Raw genomic sequence first — 18,144 nt, 5'->3', positions numbered from 1 at the left:
ATGTGTCATACTATCATTTGAAGTTAGATCTTGAATTCTAAGGTTTGTTTCTGACTCGTAAAAGTAAGATTTAAATTTAGAGACTTTTCCGTGTTTAAATTGTGTTTTAACTTCCACTGAGTCCATGTCATCATAGCTTTTGCAGCCCTGTGCACTGCAGTGTCAGTGACTTGAGCCATCTGGGAAAAAACCCACATGGGAAATGATGTGTTGATAAGTTTCCGGCTAACAGCAGCAAACAGAAGGGAGTCTGCTGTGAGTAATGAAGGCTGCACGCACAAATGATCATACAAAGAAAGAAAAATCACACAAAATCCATGGAAGAAACTATGGTGGAAGACCTATGTTTAAACATATATATAAAAGAGTTAAAGGATTAAAATTTGGGGGGAAAAAATGATACCAAAACTGTTTGGTATTGATGTTATACATTTTTATTGGATAAACTGGTTCAGAACATGTTAGCTTAGCATAGGGGCTGAAACTTTGTGTCCTGCATAATACAGTAGAAGAAGCTAGCTTGTATGCTAATTTTAGAGAAAGGTAATGAAGCCAACGTTCAACAACCCTGAATTTGTATTATGAGCTACATGCAGCCACCGAGGCTAAGTGTCAACCAACTTGTGTAAAGCTTCTGGCCAATGTATTATCATGGGTTTTTGCGAGTAACAGAATATAATGCTACACAAGTATAGAGTTAGATGTGTATACTGTTTACCTTTGACTAGATGTTTTTCTTTGTTTCCAGTCTTCCTAGCAAAGCTAAGCTAACAACCTCAGGCTCTATATCCTTATACTGTACTGGAAAGACAAATATGAGAGTTGTATCTGTCTTCTCATCTAGTCCCTGCCAGAGGAAAACAAGTATTTTTAAATCAATTATATATAATTGATTATATTGCACAGCACTGGTAATGACAGACCAGGTATGCTGCAAAGGGGAAACGCCCTTCAAGAGTCATCTGATACCTCCTACACTACGGTGGCTCGTTGGGATAAATAATTGACTTCAGGTTGACAAAGTGACAAAAGACGGCTCCTCCTGAACACGCTCCCTTTGTGCAAAGACCTGAAAGCCCCTCTGTCTGAACTCCTTCTTCCACTCGCTGACTCTTCCCTCCTCTTCTTTCTTCCCTTGCAGCTCCACCCACACAGCTACTGAATGGAAATGTGTGCCTGCTGCCTGCTTTTACCTAGGTATCTGTTTACCCAAAGCTGCTTTCACTTAAATGAGACGCACCGCAGCTGTTTCAGAGAGGAGGCTTTCAGCTAATGCACTCACATGTTCATAGACTCTCCAAATACTGTATGAACCTCCCTCAGCTTCAAAGAGAGGTTTTACAGTGTGCATACTTAAGAACGCATGTGGTTTGATTAATAGCATTAGTGAAGAAAAGGCCCACCAACCTACATCCGATTCCTTCCAATGTGGTGCGGCAAAATTCCTCGGAAACATGCAGACAGATTGCACATAAACCCCCTCCGGGTTGAACACTATTGGATACATGTGACCGTGAGTAAGTAGTGGTTCCAGACGTGGCCAAAGATGGAGCAGGTTTTTTGATTTGCATTCTTTGCTCCACAGGAAATGCACCTTGACCCCAATGTTAAAAAGAGGTTTCAGTGTTGCAGACACAACACGTAACTCCCATCTATGCAGTTTGATGATTATTTATACTCCAAATGAAAATCCAGTAGAAGCGGTAGAAACACATTCCAGACCCAAAATAGGTTATAAATCTGCTGAAAATTGAACTTGAAGTGGTTTTATTTACCTATAACCACAGAGTTGATTTCTGTATACATTTCTAAATTTGGAGCTCCAGCATCAGGGCTGTGGTATTTGGGAGCTGCTGAGATAAGAGCTTTGTAATTGTTCACAATTGACTTTTCAAACAGTGAATTCTAAAACAATATACAGTATTCAGCTTGATGACGAATAACAATAAGCTTTCACTCCTTTGAAACAGATACAAGAGAAAGTGTCCGGGAGACGAGAACTGCAACAACAATCACGAAAATGTTTTCCAGACCAAGAAATGTTCGGTGTCCAGTCAACGGAGAAAGGTGTTTTTTTTAAATCATTGGCTAAAAATCAACAGGCTAAAAAAGGATACATAGCAAAACAGTGTGAGCAAAACAGCCCACTAATTATTATCTTAATTGTATAGAACGTGATTCATTGCTAATAACGACTCTGCACAATTAATCAAATAAATGATCCATAATTTCAACAAGTTCAGTTTAATACAATCTAGCTGTTTGAATGTGCATCCAACCATACTAGAAGCTCAATGAGGCTATAATTGGGCATAGCTGTGCCTAATTATATGACATGCTAACACAAGGCAGTCAGAGATGGCAGACTTCACCCCATTCACGCAACAAGCCTCTGTTGGTCATATTGGCAGACACACAGAGCCCCTAAAAGCAATACTTCACTCCCACTCCATGGGGTGAGGTAATAAGCTAATAGTAAAAAGCACACTGAGGCTGATTATTTTTGCAGACATTTAAGTCATATTCACACCAGCCCTTCTTCTTCATTTGGGGAAACAATACTCATAATTGCTAATAGCTGTTTTACCCAAAGCCATGTGTTGGTAACATCAACACAATCCACCAAACAGTTGCTAACATACTGTATTCCAGTCTGCACCAAAATAGTAACTGCCATGTTTCCAGCACGTCAACAAACCTAATGGTATCGTTAACACCGAGTAGTCTGACTCGTGTGTAACTAAACAACTCAGCGGATCAATCTTGGTCAGCTGTCACATTGACTTTTCTTGGGTAAACAAACACTGCCGCTAGTTCTCGAACAACAGCCACAGTATACACCTCGCGGGAGAACAATACCGCTTCCCTGAGACGGAGAGTCAGGTTATGTAAGAGTCATTAGATACAGGTCAGTATCCTCCAACATATCATACATCAGCCAGCAGCTTCGGGCCATAAAGAGTAGACAGTTTCCTCCAGAATAATAGCTCGTCATTAGCAGCAGATCACAAGATGTTTCTTTTAATTATGAGATATGCTCAATCAAACTGACTCTGTTCAGCCAGGGTTTGCATAATACAGGCACAGGGGAAAAGGCTAAAGGGAGCACAAGTGGTTAGAAAACTATCAGTTCCAAGATAAGAATCTCAAAGGAAAACACACAATGCTGACCTCAACTTCGTTGTGTTAACAATTGTGGAATTAAATTTGATAATTTTATACATCTGGGTGTTTAAATACAGATCCAAGACCAGTTGACAAAGCCCCATTTGATCGCTGATGTACCTTGCTTTCACTGTCGGGGGGCATTTTTGTGGTTAACCGATCCACACACACTGACACATTCATACATATTCATAACAGCATCTCAACAAACAAACTGCATCTTCAGTGGACAATTTAAAAGAAGGGGGAATCCACCTTTAACTGCACCCACCAGGCTGAGCCAGGAGCATACACATAAAACTTCCCATGATGAGGCGAGTGATGCTCTCAGCCAGGGTGTCACTGTTTGACCCCATCAATCAGGACAAACGAGAATGGGCCACGACAGTGTGACCGTGGCGGATGATTGGCTCGCTGGGGAGCCCCTGTTGGGATTTATTGTCCAGCTGGGTTGCACTGGACAGCAAGCGGACGCAGGACTACCAGACTTCTACAAGGATATCTTTCAATTTCCTGACGTCATACTATTTCACTGGGAGCAGCAGCCACTCAGACAGATGACTGAGTAGCTGGGAAACAAATAGTGAGCGGTCTCTCGCTGGGGCTCAGACACAAAGCTGCTCATTTCCCTAAAACTTCTTTGAGTCAGACCGGGGTTCCCTCTGAGACATGAGCTCACCCGTTCATTTATTCATCCTGAATAGTTCCGAACAGTTATATGAACAGAAAATATACTTTCTCTATTTGCACATGGAGTACTAGGTGAGTAGTTTAAACCACGATGTTTGTGTTTATAATTAATGCATGCTGTGTCAGCTTGGCTTTGCATTTAATACTAAGGTAAAACCTAGACTGGCTTTGTCTAAAGTTGCAACTCTAAAGCTTGCTGACTGGCATGTTACATCTTGCCTGGTTGATCTGTGCAAATCCATTTTGACAGGGAGTTGTATGCTACGATATCTCTTAGCCAGGAGCAGTGACTTCCTTCAGTGCTAACACAAACGCAGCGGAGGCCTTGAATGAAACACTGTTCATTTAATCTGAATGGGACAGCGTAATACAGGGGTGTCAAACTCATTTTTGTTCAGGGGCCACACCAGTAACAATAGTGACCAACAAGAACTTCTTTGTTTTTTCTCCTTTGTTTTACATTTAATGAAGGATATTTTAACAAAACATGACCTTTCTTGAGAAATATAAGTGCAATTGCAACAATATCACGCCTAAATGTACTATTTGCACATCACACTGGATCTATAAAGGCACAAACATTTAGTCACAGGTATCTGGAAGTGAAAAATATTGCATTTGACATTACGTTTAGATCATAATCGTAGTGTGAAATTTTACAAATTCATCCTGTGGGCCAGATTGGACCCTCTGGCGGGCCGGTTCTGGGCCCCGGGACGTATGTTTGACACCCCTGGCGTAATACATTGCACCGCGTCGTCGTTGAGCCGCATGGAATCAAATCATGGTACACAAATATTCCAGAACAGGTGCCGATATGCATTTAAGCTCAAACACTACACCTTTCAAACAGAGCTTTTTTGTTGGACAGAGCGTATCCAAGAATATTAGACACTACAGCATCAACTCTTGCTACCACGTCAGCCGTGATAAGACACTGCTCTGCAAATTTCCAAACCACCAAGCATGCTCGCAGCCAGGCGTTAAAGTGTGAGTGCAGTGTTAAGGCCTAGTCATACTTTCTGTGTCATGTGTCTCCAAGACAGCCACTATGCATTTCTGCATGCACACACATGGCCACAGCATTTTTATGTCTCTGTCTGTACTTTTGGGCGACGGACGGGTTGCACGTTTGGTTACCGGCAGACTCCCTCACATTATAATTACAGCGCTTTACCAACTTGACTCCGTTAACATTCATCTGCAAAGAGTCCTTGCACACCACTGCGGACAATGGTGGGTGAAGACTTTTAAGTATGCGGACAGTAGTGGACCTCTGCAGACTTGCAAGTATTTGACTGCATCCAGTCCTGTTAGCTTGAATTGGTGGATGACATGCAGAAATGTGGTACTGTAGCTGGTCTAGCAAAAGCAACTTTTGGGCTGGTCTGGATGAGAAAGTCCAGACTCCACGGCAAACTTTTTGTCCAGCCTGGGTTCTGGGTTACATTAACTAACATGAGGCAGCCAGACAAGACCCGACTCTCCTGTGTGCTCATGTTTAATGCAGAGAGAAGCAGCACAGAATGCTTTCATCAGGGCTGAGATCAGAGCCACCTGCCATAGAGAAAGATGAGGGGAGGGGGGATTCACTCTTTAGACATTCCATGCTTTGTCACTGGCGGTCTGTGATGCTCTACGCCCCTTTGTTAATACAGTGCTTGTGCAAGGTGCTTGATATGAGCAGAGGAATCCGAAGACAAAAAGCATTTCGGAAAGGTGCGAGCTGACACTCTTTTTGGTTTCCTTTCTTGAAATGAAACATCATTATTCATGCAATGAGTCAGTTCCCTGAAACCTGTCTGCACTGTAATTCGATCATTCCTGAACACAGAAAAACAAACGCAGGCTTGTCGTCGTTCTTGATGATTAGCCTTTTGGCAGTTCTACCAAATAGTTTCTCCAGAAGCAGGGAAATGTGACGCGGTCTAGATGTAGGTCAGGATGCTGTTCTTGGACGCCTGCTGCCCAGGGAACGCTGATTAGTCAAGTCAAAGCAGGGATGACTGACTTGCTACTGGGCACTTTCAGGCATATGTGTCACACACACTTTGGGACAAGTTCTTTGCAGAAATGTGGGCAGAAATAATGACGCCACGTATCATGAATCATACAAATGTATTGATCATCATAGCCTACAGCCAAAGACACAGACCTTGATAACACTAAAAGCAACAAACTCAGTCAGGTTATATCTCAATTCCAATTTATTTGCTCCCTCCATTTAAACTTGATGTCAAATATATCAACTACAACATAATTACTTGCTGGGATACACATGACTAGGACTACACTGTCCAAATTAATCATTTTTTCAGTCACCTGCACACTTTTTTTGTTGATGAAACTTGAGGTGAAGTGACAATTTATCATGTACGTTGATTTAACGGTTTAAGTGTTTTCTAGTTTTCAGTGTTCAAAACAAGTTTTCTGACTTTTCAACTTCCTAAATGTCAATATTTTCTGGTTTATTTACATGGAAATCATCAATGATGAAAACAATCTTTAGTTACAAATCGTTAAAAAAGTGCAAAGGGCCAAGTTTCCCATCAGAAAATTATTAAATGAAAACAAAATTCAGTGCTCTGCATCATTTATGTTCTTTTTGTCAACTTTAATAACTAATTTTGGTATTTAGCTTTTCTGACGGTATTCCAAGTCAAATGTTATGTTTTTAAGTGGAAAAGAAATTGCACCCTCAGTTACTTCATCCTGACGCCTAAGTTCTATGAAGTGTCTTGTGATGTTCAAAATATGTAAAACTTAAAAAAAGCTGCACGGACCACGTTCGTCAGGTCTTGGACTAAAAGACATCACTTTTGTTTTTTGGGCAGAAGCCAACAGATCATGAAACCACTTGATGTTATCTGAGACCTGGCTTGTTCAGTCGCAGCAGGGGAATGTGGGTGTGGGTTGGGAGTGTTTGGGAATACAGAGGTTGGGGTGTGGGAGATAGGAAGTGGGAGGTGGATCATTTACAGGCAGGGCCGGATCGAAGGTGCTGCAGCTTTTATCCTTATAAGGACAAACCTGGACAAATTACTGCAGTTCATACCTGAACTCCTCCTTCCAGCTATTTAACCAAAAAACAACAACTGAAAAACAAGATTGAGGTGTGTGTTTATTTGTCAGTGGTGTGCTGTAATGGAAGTATATAAACAAAGTCCCATGTGGCATGAAAATGTGGGAGCTGCAGCTTTAAGTAGCAGTGAGGCTGAGACACCTGGGTCTGTAGAGACATTGAGATTCCAAGATAAGAGGATACCAGCACCTTTATACCTGGGGGTCAGGTTAAGACTTGCATTGGACTCAAAATATTTAAAGCACTCCCTGACATGCTGGGTTTGCAAGCGCCAAAGTGTATTGCAAAATAGGCCTGGCCAAAAAAAACATCTTCACCCACCTGCGGAATATGGGAGTCTACTTTTTATTGTTTCAAAGCAGCACTACTGATACTACTTAGCGTTAAAGAATCCCTTGTAACGGGAAGAATAGACCCTCTTTTATGCTCACTCCGCACCCTGAACACCTCGAACTTTGAATAATAATTAGGGCTACGACTTACAATTATTACATACCTGATTAATCTGTTGATTATTTTCTCAATTCACTGTTTGGTCCATGAAATGTCAGGACATGTTGATTGGGGTTTTCCTAAACCTTGACTGAAAAATCAGAGAGCTTATTAAACCGATGAATTGATTATCAAAATAGTGGGGGATTAATTAAGTAATTTATTCACAATCTATTAACCAGTTAATTTTTGCAGCCTTAATAATAATAATTTTCTGATAATAACCCGATTAAGACAATATTCTGAATCGGGTACTGCCGGGCAATCAGCATTTTCTGATGATCTTAACCTGACTGAGGTCATACTCTGAATAGGCAATAATCTGATCAAGGCAGGTGGGGTAGATTGATATTAGTTACATTATGCATATAATCTGATTAAGCTGTAAAGGCAATTTAATCAGATTATAGACCCGATTGGAATTTTTACATATATATTTATATATAATCAGACAATCATCTGTAACAAGTAAACAGGAATGTGAATGGAATATTCATTTAACAACTCATGTCAACACCATTATCTGTCAATAGTCAGATTATTGGTCTGTCACTATCAGGCCCAGCAACTTCAAAAGTATTGCCAAACTGTAGAGGAGTTAAAGCAGATGTGATCTTTGATCGTATTTTATTGACGAAAGTGGTTAATAGTCGGACCAGGCCATAAAAGTAGGATTTCCAGAAGCAGAGGATCAGACAGAACACTATTGGGATGAGTTTCAGCTCAGTTAATTCCTTGCATGCTAGGTTTTAAATCCTGTAAAGTTCATAAACATTCTCTGCTCTGAGACGCTAGGGGTGTGTTCACTGGAGGACCTGAACACACACACACACACATCCTGGTCTACTCACTTTAGTGGGGACAAAAGACTGAACTTAAATGGGGACCAATATAGCTCAGTTTCACCATTTTAATCACCGATTAACAACATACTGTACACAAACACAGAGCTGATTTGGCTACAGTCCTGCTCTCTGTCTCCCTCTTTCTCTATCAGTGGTACTGCAGCCTCATTTCATATCTCAGCTAGCTAGCAAACCAAAAGCAGTGTTATAGAAGAAGGTGCAGTTACTCACAAGTGAATGGATAAACCATTGATAAAGATGTTTTTTATATCATTACAGTGTTTGAGGAGGAGTTAATATTTATCGTCAAATATTTAGACACTCCTGAACAGAAGAAGAATGTTTTCAGTCTTTACTCCAGAATTGCAATTTATTTCACAAGTAATTAAACGTATTATAATGTTCGAAGAAGTTCAAAAGAACCACAAACACTCAACTGTGATATGTGTGCCTTCACATATGTGGTAAAACATTTGCTTCCCAATTATCGCTTCATGAAATGTGAATGAAGGATGTTCAGGCTTTAGAGAAGCAGCACGTCATCAAGGGAAGTTCAGCTGCGAGACTGAACAATCGTGAGCCATTATAACTCCAGTTAGATGCCCTTGATTGCCGACTGCTGAATGCAGTCTGCACTTTACTAGCACGAAGACGCCAACGGCCATCTGTTACCATTTCCTTCTTGTCTCTCTAGCATTTTTTTTTGTCGTTTAATGCTTGTGTAAATGAAGCAAACAGCATCTAACGGGCGAATTAAGCCCCTCCAGGATGTTGTTCAAACACCAAGCACATCAGAATCATACAGATGTTAATATTAACAAGGTTTTTCTTACTAGAGAGATACAAAATAAAAGGCTTCCTAATAATCTGGTGGCATGGGTGTGACAGTTAATGCTTCCCTGAGGCCGAGGATGATGGTTTTTATGGGTTTTTTTTGTCCCATCAGCCTGGATGTGTCTATGATATAAAGATTTCTGCAACTTCCTCGCCGCTGAACTGTGAGGGACCGATGAATAAAACAGTCCTGCGAAGGATGAGATCAGCGGCTATGTTCAGATTACAAGATTTTTTTTTACATTGTTTTGACTCCTGATTCCTGATTTTCAAATTCTCGACCAACATCTGAAGCTTTGTTAATCAATTATTGCCCAGCCCTTGTTGTGAGAACGACATCAAAGACCATTTTAAAAATGCAGACATGTGGAGGAAAAGCATTTCCTGTCAGGCTGGATTGGATGATGTGTGAACTCAAATATCAGGCGGCAAAGTTTCCCCTCAGATCTGTGCACTGAAAAGCCAGCAGAAGTAGGAGCTGCTGCTCACACCTGACCTAAGATCTGTATACCTTTCCTTTATTTCCCCTAATTTGCTTTCCACCGGTAGCAGCCTGCCGATGACATAATCCAGGAAACTGGGAGCGCATAGCTTCAGCGGCACAAGAGAGAAAGTTGGGGATAAAGTTTTCCAACAGCAGAAGCGAGCAAGCAGGGGCTGATTATTACCATTTTTGGGCACGCTTGCTCCCATGCAAGCCCAGCCCAAACCACAGCGCTTACTCAGATTCCACAGCACTTTTTCTTCCCCTTTTTCTTTCCTCAGTGGAGAAAAAAGTATGGGGAGTAGTGGAGGGAGGGAAAAAAAAAAAAAGTAGCACCCCTTCTCGAAACAGACCATTCATACTGTGTGTGGAGAAAAAAAAAAAGGAGCAGCAGCTGTGAGACGCGTGGAGAAGATCTGGGCTTGTTGGGGACAATATATGGATGTGTTACAGCTCTTTACGCACCGCGTAACGTCATGCTCACTCGTCCATGTGGTCAAAATAAAGCAGCCGTATGTGTAGCAATTAAAGAAAGGGACAAAGAAGTTGGGATTCTGAATATTTGCTCCAAGATAGTAGCATGAAACACTGAAACAGGAGCAGATTTGTGCATAAAACTATCACACACACGTGCCACTAATCCATGTCACATCATTAAACAGATGAAAGGAGGTCTCACACACACACACACACACACAGTGTTCTTGTAGGACACTGCATTGACTTCCATTCATTCTTCAACAAAGCTACAACCGTAACCAGTTAATACCTTAACCTGATCACATTTCAAATCCTAGTGTGTGTTTAGTGTTTATGCCAGAAAACGTTCTAAAGAGGTACCAAACAGGGCAAAGAATTAAGTCTTCCATTCATTTACAAAGCTTTACCTCTAACCTTAACCATAACCAGGTAATGCCTAATACTACCCTCAACCAGTTCCTCAGATATGAGGTTCTGCCTCATCAGTAGGACCAGGTTTTGGTCCCTATGAGGACTACAGGTCCCAAGACAGGTGTTTATGCCAGAAAATGTTCTAAATGGGACACTGCATTGACTTCCATTCATTTACACAACTTTACTTCTAACCTTAACCATAACCAGTTACACTAGTAACACTAATCTAAACCCCTAAACAGTCCCTCATATAAGGTTCCGTCTCATTAGTCAGAGCAGGTTTTGGTCCCTGTGAGAACTACTGGTCCTGACAAAGTGTACGTGTTTATATCAGGTCCTAAGGAGGTAACAAATACAAGAAGGACACTTGACTTCCACTCATTTGGACATAATTTGACAAAACTTTAACCATAACTAGTTAACATCATGACATAATCACATTTCAAATATTGGTCCTAAGCTTGACCAGTTCCTCATGAGGTTCTGTCCCATTAGTAGGACCAGAATTTGGTCCTGAAAAGGTATCTGTTTATGCCAGGTCCTCAAGAGCTAACAGATACAAGAACACACACACACACACACACCATGCGCAGACAAGCGTGTGGTTGACATCTGTTGCGCTGGAAGTGTTTGGACGCGTCCTGTCCACTTTTTAATTGATTTTTGCTTCACCCCCTTCATCTCCCCCTCCTCCTCCTCCTCCTCCTCCTTCTCCTCCTCCCGCCTGTAATCGCTGCAGCTTGGCTACAGGATATTTCATAACACGGTACAGGACATGAGCGGAAAAGTGTGTGAAACTTAGCGCAGTTTCGTGTTGCTGCAACACGGAAAAGTGTGTGTGTTTGCGTGGGAAGAAGCGCACAGGTGATCGTAACGAAGCTGCTGTCAAAGTCATCGATGTTTGATTAACAATACTGATCATTAAGAGGCTAATCTTGGTGATTTGGCGTAGCCGAAGAGCGTAGTTGTTGTTGTTGTTGTTGTTGTTTTTGTTGGGAGACACTTTCACAACGATAAAGAACAAACAGAAGAAGAAGGAGGAGAAGGAGGAGAAGGAGGAAGTCACTCACCTTCCTCTGCTGCTTCTCCCAGGCTGGATCCAAGAGCAGATCCCGGTCCCAGTCATCCTCCTGCTGCATGTAAACAATGTCTCCGTCACATTCTTGCTCCATGTTGCGCGTTTCTGAAGCTTTATATTATATTTATAGTGTCTCTATATACGTATGAGTGTATTTATATTAATTATATAGGCGGACGTCCCCCGGTTCGTCTGCGAGGTGGTGTTTGTACAGCAGCGTATCAGCTCAGTCTGCTGCTCGCTCTCCTCCTCCTCCACGCATTCAACACGGAGACACGGCGCGTGAGTGAGTGAGTGAGTGTGGATGAAATTAACGGTCCACCCTCGCTCTCTCGCTCTCTTTCCTCCCTCTCTCTCTCTCTCTCTCTCTCTCTCTCTGTGGGCAGGTCTAAAATGTCGAGCAGCGACAGACAGACGCAAAAAAACTTTGCGATTCAGACAAATTGAATCGATAACCGAAGGGGTGGGAGGGAGGAATCCGATTGGACGTCTCCACGTCGCAGGACCCGCCCCCCTCCTGGAGCTGATTGGCTGGTTGAGCCGTCAGTGGCCAAGGCTTTGTATCAAAGGTTGATCGCCTGTTTGACTGAAGGAAATGTGGTGACAAAACAGAGGCTCACGGGCCAGAAGTGGCCCTCAACACACAAAACACTGGGTCCTTCAACAAGTGATTCAGCAAGTTTTAGTTTTTTGTTTGCAAGACTTTTGCAATGCTCCGTTGTGTAAACACAAAATAGTCACCCTGTTAAAATTAATTTTTAATAAACATTTTAAAAGCAACAACAGTAGATTATTGTAACCATTAAATACATCTCACAACTCAGGGGCAGCCCTATGCACTTTGGTGGCATTGGGATACTGTAACACCAAAAAAAAGTGAAATATGTATATGAATAATTATATATAATTTAATAACTTATAACTCTCTTGAGATATATATACATCGGAATAAATCTGCACATATATATATATATATTTATTTATTTATTCTGAAGAAGTTGGAAATGTATCAGTTGAGCCTGAGAAATGAGGATATAAATGCTTAAACATGTATGTAAAATAGTCCCAACACACTGTATGTATGTATATGTTAACCTTTATTTGACACACGGTCAATTTCAGTGATAAATCCAGTTGGTAATTAAGCTTTAATGTTTTCTGAGGCGGAAAACAGTATACATAACATACACATATATACTTAAATACAAGTAACATTGTATATGTATATATATTTATATATATATACAATTTTACTTGTATTTAAGTATGTAAAAAAAATGCAAAAAATTACTTTGATAATTTAAAATAATAATGGAAACTATAGCAGTGAATGATGACAGGAAAAATAATTTATGTGAGATTTGTGTCTCCTCGTCCTTTTTGCATGACACAAAAAATAACCCCAACCTTGTTAGAAAAGTAACTAAGTAACTTTTGCTGAGTACATTTTAAACAAGCTACTTTTTTACTTTAACTTGAGTATACTTTTAGAGCAGTACTTTTATTTACACATACTTACTGTATATATATATATTTACTTTTTTTCTTTACATTTTTCTTTTTGCACAATAAGAAACACGATCATCAGGGTGATAAGAATGACCTTAAAATTACAGATTGTACAATATTAATTATTTGGAGTGCACTTCAACTTTATAGTCAGGCCCATATATCACAATATATCTAATATATAATATAGATATATAACATATATCTGATTCTGTGATTGTATACATTTTAAAGTATACTTATTCAAATTAAAAAGAGAGTGTAGAGTGTGCATGCTCAGTGTATTCTTCTCCAGTATTGGTGTATATCTGTAGCAGTTCTACAGCGCCACATACAGGCCTGGCATATGTACTACAGCATTTAAAAGTCGTATTGGGGGTTTTCGTGTGGATGAAGAAAAATTTTCTGAAACGATGCCTTGCTCACACTAAACCTTTATAAAGACGATAACGAAAAAGGATAGTACATTTATTAAAAGGTCACCATTTTACTTTTACTCTCCACAAAATAGTCTGTTGAGAGAGAGTCTGTTGTTAAGTTGCCTTTATGTATTGATTTTGTCTTCTGTTTTCTTTTATGTCTAAAGCGTGATTTTTTATTTCTGCCCGTCAAAAAGATCTCAGTGGGACTTTTTTTTCTGTTCAAATAAAGGTTAACAATGTAAAAACAGCCTGAGATGAGGTGGAGGGGTTTGTCAACACGTGGAGAGAAGAAGTGATCAAGCAAGTGAAGGTTGGCTGTGTACACAGGAGGAAGATGTTCAAGTGGACAAACAGAAAATCATTTGCATGGTCACAAAAAACCTGTTTGTGTCTGCAGAGCAAGCCAAAAATGTCCTGCAGGATGCAAACAAACACATGTTTATGACCGTAACCCCAGAGGATTCACCGTGAAACACGCAAACACCCGGGAAAGCTGACCAACAGAAAGGTCAGGCTGTCGTTCACAGAGCAAACAAAGTTCTGTGGACGAATTAAAAGCAGAAAAACAAAACAAAAAAACACACCTTCAATCACAATGATGGAAAGAGCCAAACATGGAGAAAAGAGGAACAGCTCATGAGCCGAAGCCACCGCCTCATCTTTCAAACCTGCCGCTTGTTTTGTTTTATGACTCTGGCATTTACAGCTGTCAGTGGAACCGATGAGTTCACGGCTTAGTGAAGATTCTGCCAAATGCCACAGAAACCACAGAGATGCTCGGGCTTGAGAGGCCTCAGTCCAGGTGAAGGTGCATGGAGAGGCTGAGGCAAGAGAGAGCTGCACTGGAGCTCTGAGATCATCATGTCTGTGGGTCCAAGTCTTCAGACAGTCACTGACAACTCAGAATGTTCCATAAAAAATCCTTTTCAAACGAGCAATGTGTGTAAAACCTATCATCAGTTGCATGTTGCGGCTGAACATTACCTCACTCTTTGCCTCCAGATGTGTTGGAGAATGTATGTAGCCTTGAATTCATGTCAAAACTCATTTGATCCCCTTTTTATAAGGCGACCCACATTTTAAAGATGACAAACTACCATGACCCAGTGTCACTGCAATTTCTGTAACAACGCAATATTCATTTGAATAGTTTCACCTGAATTTCCTTTGACAATGAAATCAAAATTACAATTTAGGCACACGTTATTTACTTCATCTCAAATTAAAGGCCAGAAAAGAAATCTGCAATTTTATTTGGCAACAATAAAATGTGACTCCTGTTCAATATTTGAATATTTCAGAGTTTGACATATTTTGACGTATACAGTATATATTGCAGATAACATCCCATCATCCTGCTTTTTTCCTTTCTATTTGAACCAAAACGCTGCTTTTCCTCTCCGTTACTTGTCACGGCCTCGAGCCGGGTCGTGACAATGAGCAATAATAGTCTCACAAGCTGCTGCTTGTGTAGGAGGAGGAGGTGGAGGAAGAGGAGGAAGAGGAACATGATCTGGGAAATATCGATATTGCACCACTCTTTGCTCTGGCCTTAATCATGTAATGTAAGTTGAAATAACACTAAAATAGTCAGTTTAACACCAGGTCTGATTAGGACCTAATGCTCTCTTATTTGGTGTTATTAAAATAGTTTATTTTAAAGTTGTTATATAACTTTAGTTCTATTTTAATTCAATAACACAATGACACTAGTTCATAGTGGATTTGGTCCCAGTGTTTCAACACTGCATACGATATTAGTCACGTTTTAAATGTAGTACTTTAACTTGTAACTGAGTACTTTTACCGAGCTTGAGTAAAGCACGGCCGTATACTCGTCATTCACAAAGAACAGTGAGCTCCTGTAAACATGTGAAGCGAAAGCCAGGTCTGTCTGCCTTGTAAGGTAAACCAGCTCTCTCCATTCTCTCTCTCTCGCTCTCTCTGTCTGTCTGTCTGTGTTACACACACATATTCACAGTAGTACACACACACACACACACACACACACAGAGCAGGAAAGAGCTGCCGACGCGGGATAGCCCTGACAGTCAGGAGAAAGTGGAGCACTCTTCCATATATGGACAAACTTCCAACCGTGGACGTTTAGGAAAGCGACGTCACAGACAGAGAGCAGACTGCCAGCTCACCGCCTGGTCCTCGCTCTGAGGAAGCTGGTTGTGACTGCAGAGCACACACACACACACACACATTTACACACACCAACACACACACACAGTGAGGTGATGACATTCAGGTGCACAATTATCAAATAATGAATCATTTGTACAAAGTTACTGGGGTATGTTATTTAGTACCTTGGTAATAAATATTTTGAGTTATTTGCGAGACTTTGGTTCATTCATCTGAAACTGGGCATGTAATTTATGATTCGGCACAACATTTAAAACGTACATTTGTTCACTGTAACTGGATAAAAGGCTGTATTTCATTTGAAATGTAATGTAATCATACTGTTGTACTATCTGTCTGTACATTATGACAGAAGCATTCAGTACTGTCACACAGCTACATCTACAGAGACACAAAACGTCCCCCAACAGAGAAGTACTGACACACACACTAACATAGAAATGCATACAACTACTGACAATGTGACACAAAACAACAACAGGGACACACAATTATTATTCACAGACAGAGAACGACCACACGGAGACGAAAACTACGACAATACAACAAAAAGTCACAAAACAACTGAAAAGAAACGCAAAACTACCACAAAAAAGTAAAATAAAATGATAACCAAAAAAACAAATACAACAACCTCACGGTGGCGCTGGAAATGAAGTCATACGACTGTCAAAGTCAGACAGAAATAAATGGCCGTACCAAATTTCACACCAACCCATCTGATAGTTGTTGAGTTATTAAAACGTCATGGTTGTGCGAGCTACAAATTCCAAAGGTCGTCAACGTCAGACAGATTAGTTATCTCAAAGAAATAAACAGCTGTGCCAAATTTCTTGTCAATCCATTTGATGGTTGCCAAGATAGTTTACTAAAAAAAAACAACTTCAACTTCATGGTAGATAGATAGGATTGTCAAAGTCAGAAATAAATAGCCGTACAAAATTTCATGACAATCCATCTTAGACCTTTTAATTTATTTTTTACTAAGAAACGCTAGAAGGTCGTCAAAGTCAGACAAATTCATAGACTAAAAGAAATAAATGGCCGCACCAAAGTTCTTAGCAATTTATCCAATAGTTGTCCAGTTATTTTACAAAATAAATACACATATTAACCTCATGGTGGCGCTAGATAAAAAGTCAGAAGGTTGCAAAAGTCAGACAGAGTCATTGTCTGGACGAAATCAATGGCTGTACCAAATTTTAAGCCAATCCATCAAATAGTTGTTGAAGTTATTTTCCTTAAAAAATCAAACACATGAATCTCATGGTGTCGCTAGATCAAAGGTCAAAGGATTGTCAAAGTCAGAGAGCGTCGTTATCTGTTAGAAATAAATGGCCGTACCAAATTTCATGTGAATCCATCTGCTAGTTGTTGATTTAGGTCAAACCGAAGCCGCGCGGCTACGTCGCTAACGTGGCTAAAAAAGGCTTTTAATAACACTGTTTTCTTTGTCATTAACTCCCACGCTGTCCATTTTGTAATCTCACAGTCCGCACAGCGCACTAAAAACCAAGGACATTTCACAAACACAAACTCTGATTGGCCGGCTGACAGAAGCGGCTCATCGTCTCCGGGCTGCAGACGATCGCTTGTTTCGCACATGAATGAGCTCATTATGATTAACCACTGAAACGTGCACGTTTATTCTGGACGGCACGCTCCGAACGGCAGCGTCTGCTTCGGGGCAGGACTGGAGAAATTGACGTCAACGCGATAACGTTCAGCAGAATCCCGGGAATGTCTTGTGAGGAGTGGAGCGGTGCGTGAAAGTGCTGCGTTCTGAAGGCACTCGGGTCGTGTGAAGGGCTGCTACGTTGGCTCTGGTCTGGTCTCTGGCGATTTACCAAAGTATTCCAGTCATGTAGGGAGGAGAATTCTTAAATAGTTGTCCTTGCTCTTAGAGCTGAGCCATGTATGGGATCCTGCTGAATAATCCCAGTGAAATGTACATGTGTTTGGGTTTGTGGTCAAACGACTTGAGCCAAAACATCACGCGGGACCAGAGGGTTCATACTGCAAGTACAGGATAAGGAAAGGAGTGTTGTTTAAGGAAATAAGGCAGCCATGTGTGTGTGTGTGTGTCTTTGTGAGGACCAAGAGACTTATAAACCATACGGAGTGAGGACATTTCTGTTGGTCACCCTTTAATAGGGCTTGTAAGGGGTTAAGACTTGGTTTTAGGGGTTAGGGTAAGGGTTATGCATTTAGTTGTGATGGTTAAGGTCTATGAGTGTCCTCACTAAGACTACTTTGTAAACGTGTGTTTGCGTATTCTTGTATGTGAGGAGCAAAAAAACATAGAAACCATAGGGAGTGGAGACATTTTGGGAAAGTGAGGACATTTTTGCTGGTTCTCTTGTTCTGTCACTCCTTAAAAGGGCTTTTTAAGGGTTAAGACTTGGCTTAAGGGTTAGGCATTTAGCTGTGATGGCTAAGGCTAGGTTAGCGTAAGGGGCTAGGGAACACAGGAGTGTGTTTGTGGGACTGGCTTC

General features: G+C 40.8%; 1 protein-coding gene across 5 annotated transcripts in view; it reads right to left on the bottom strand.

Moving 5' to 3' along the window:
• actn1 (actinin, alpha 1) overlaps positions 1-11,885 on the bottom strand; it is a 61,377-nt gene extending 49,492 nt beyond the window's left edge. For 2 of the 5 annotated variants that reach the window (XM_044048336.1, XM_044048339.1), the window contains exon 1: positions 11,557-11,885. In XM_044048336.1, the coding sequence (XP_043904271.1) occupies positions 11,557-11,658 (102 nt within the window). In that variant the 5' untranslated portion in view covers positions 11,659-11,885. The remainder of the gene's footprint in view (positions 1-11,556) is intronic. The other 3 variants (XM_044048335.1, XM_044048338.1, XM_044048337.1) reach the window with 2 other exon arrangements.
• Between the last annotated feature and the right edge of the window lie 6,259 nt (positions 11,886-18,144).

The sequence above is a fragment of the Solea senegalensis genome, linkage group LG16, assembly GCF_019176455.1.
Source record: "Solea senegalensis isolate Sse05_10M linkage group LG16, IFAPA_SoseM_1, whole genome shotgun sequence".
NCBI classification, from domain to species: domain Eukaryota; kingdom Metazoa; phylum Chordata; class Actinopteri; order Pleuronectiformes; family Soleidae; genus Solea; species Solea senegalensis.
This window is presented reverse-complemented; position numbering and strand designations above follow the sequence as displayed.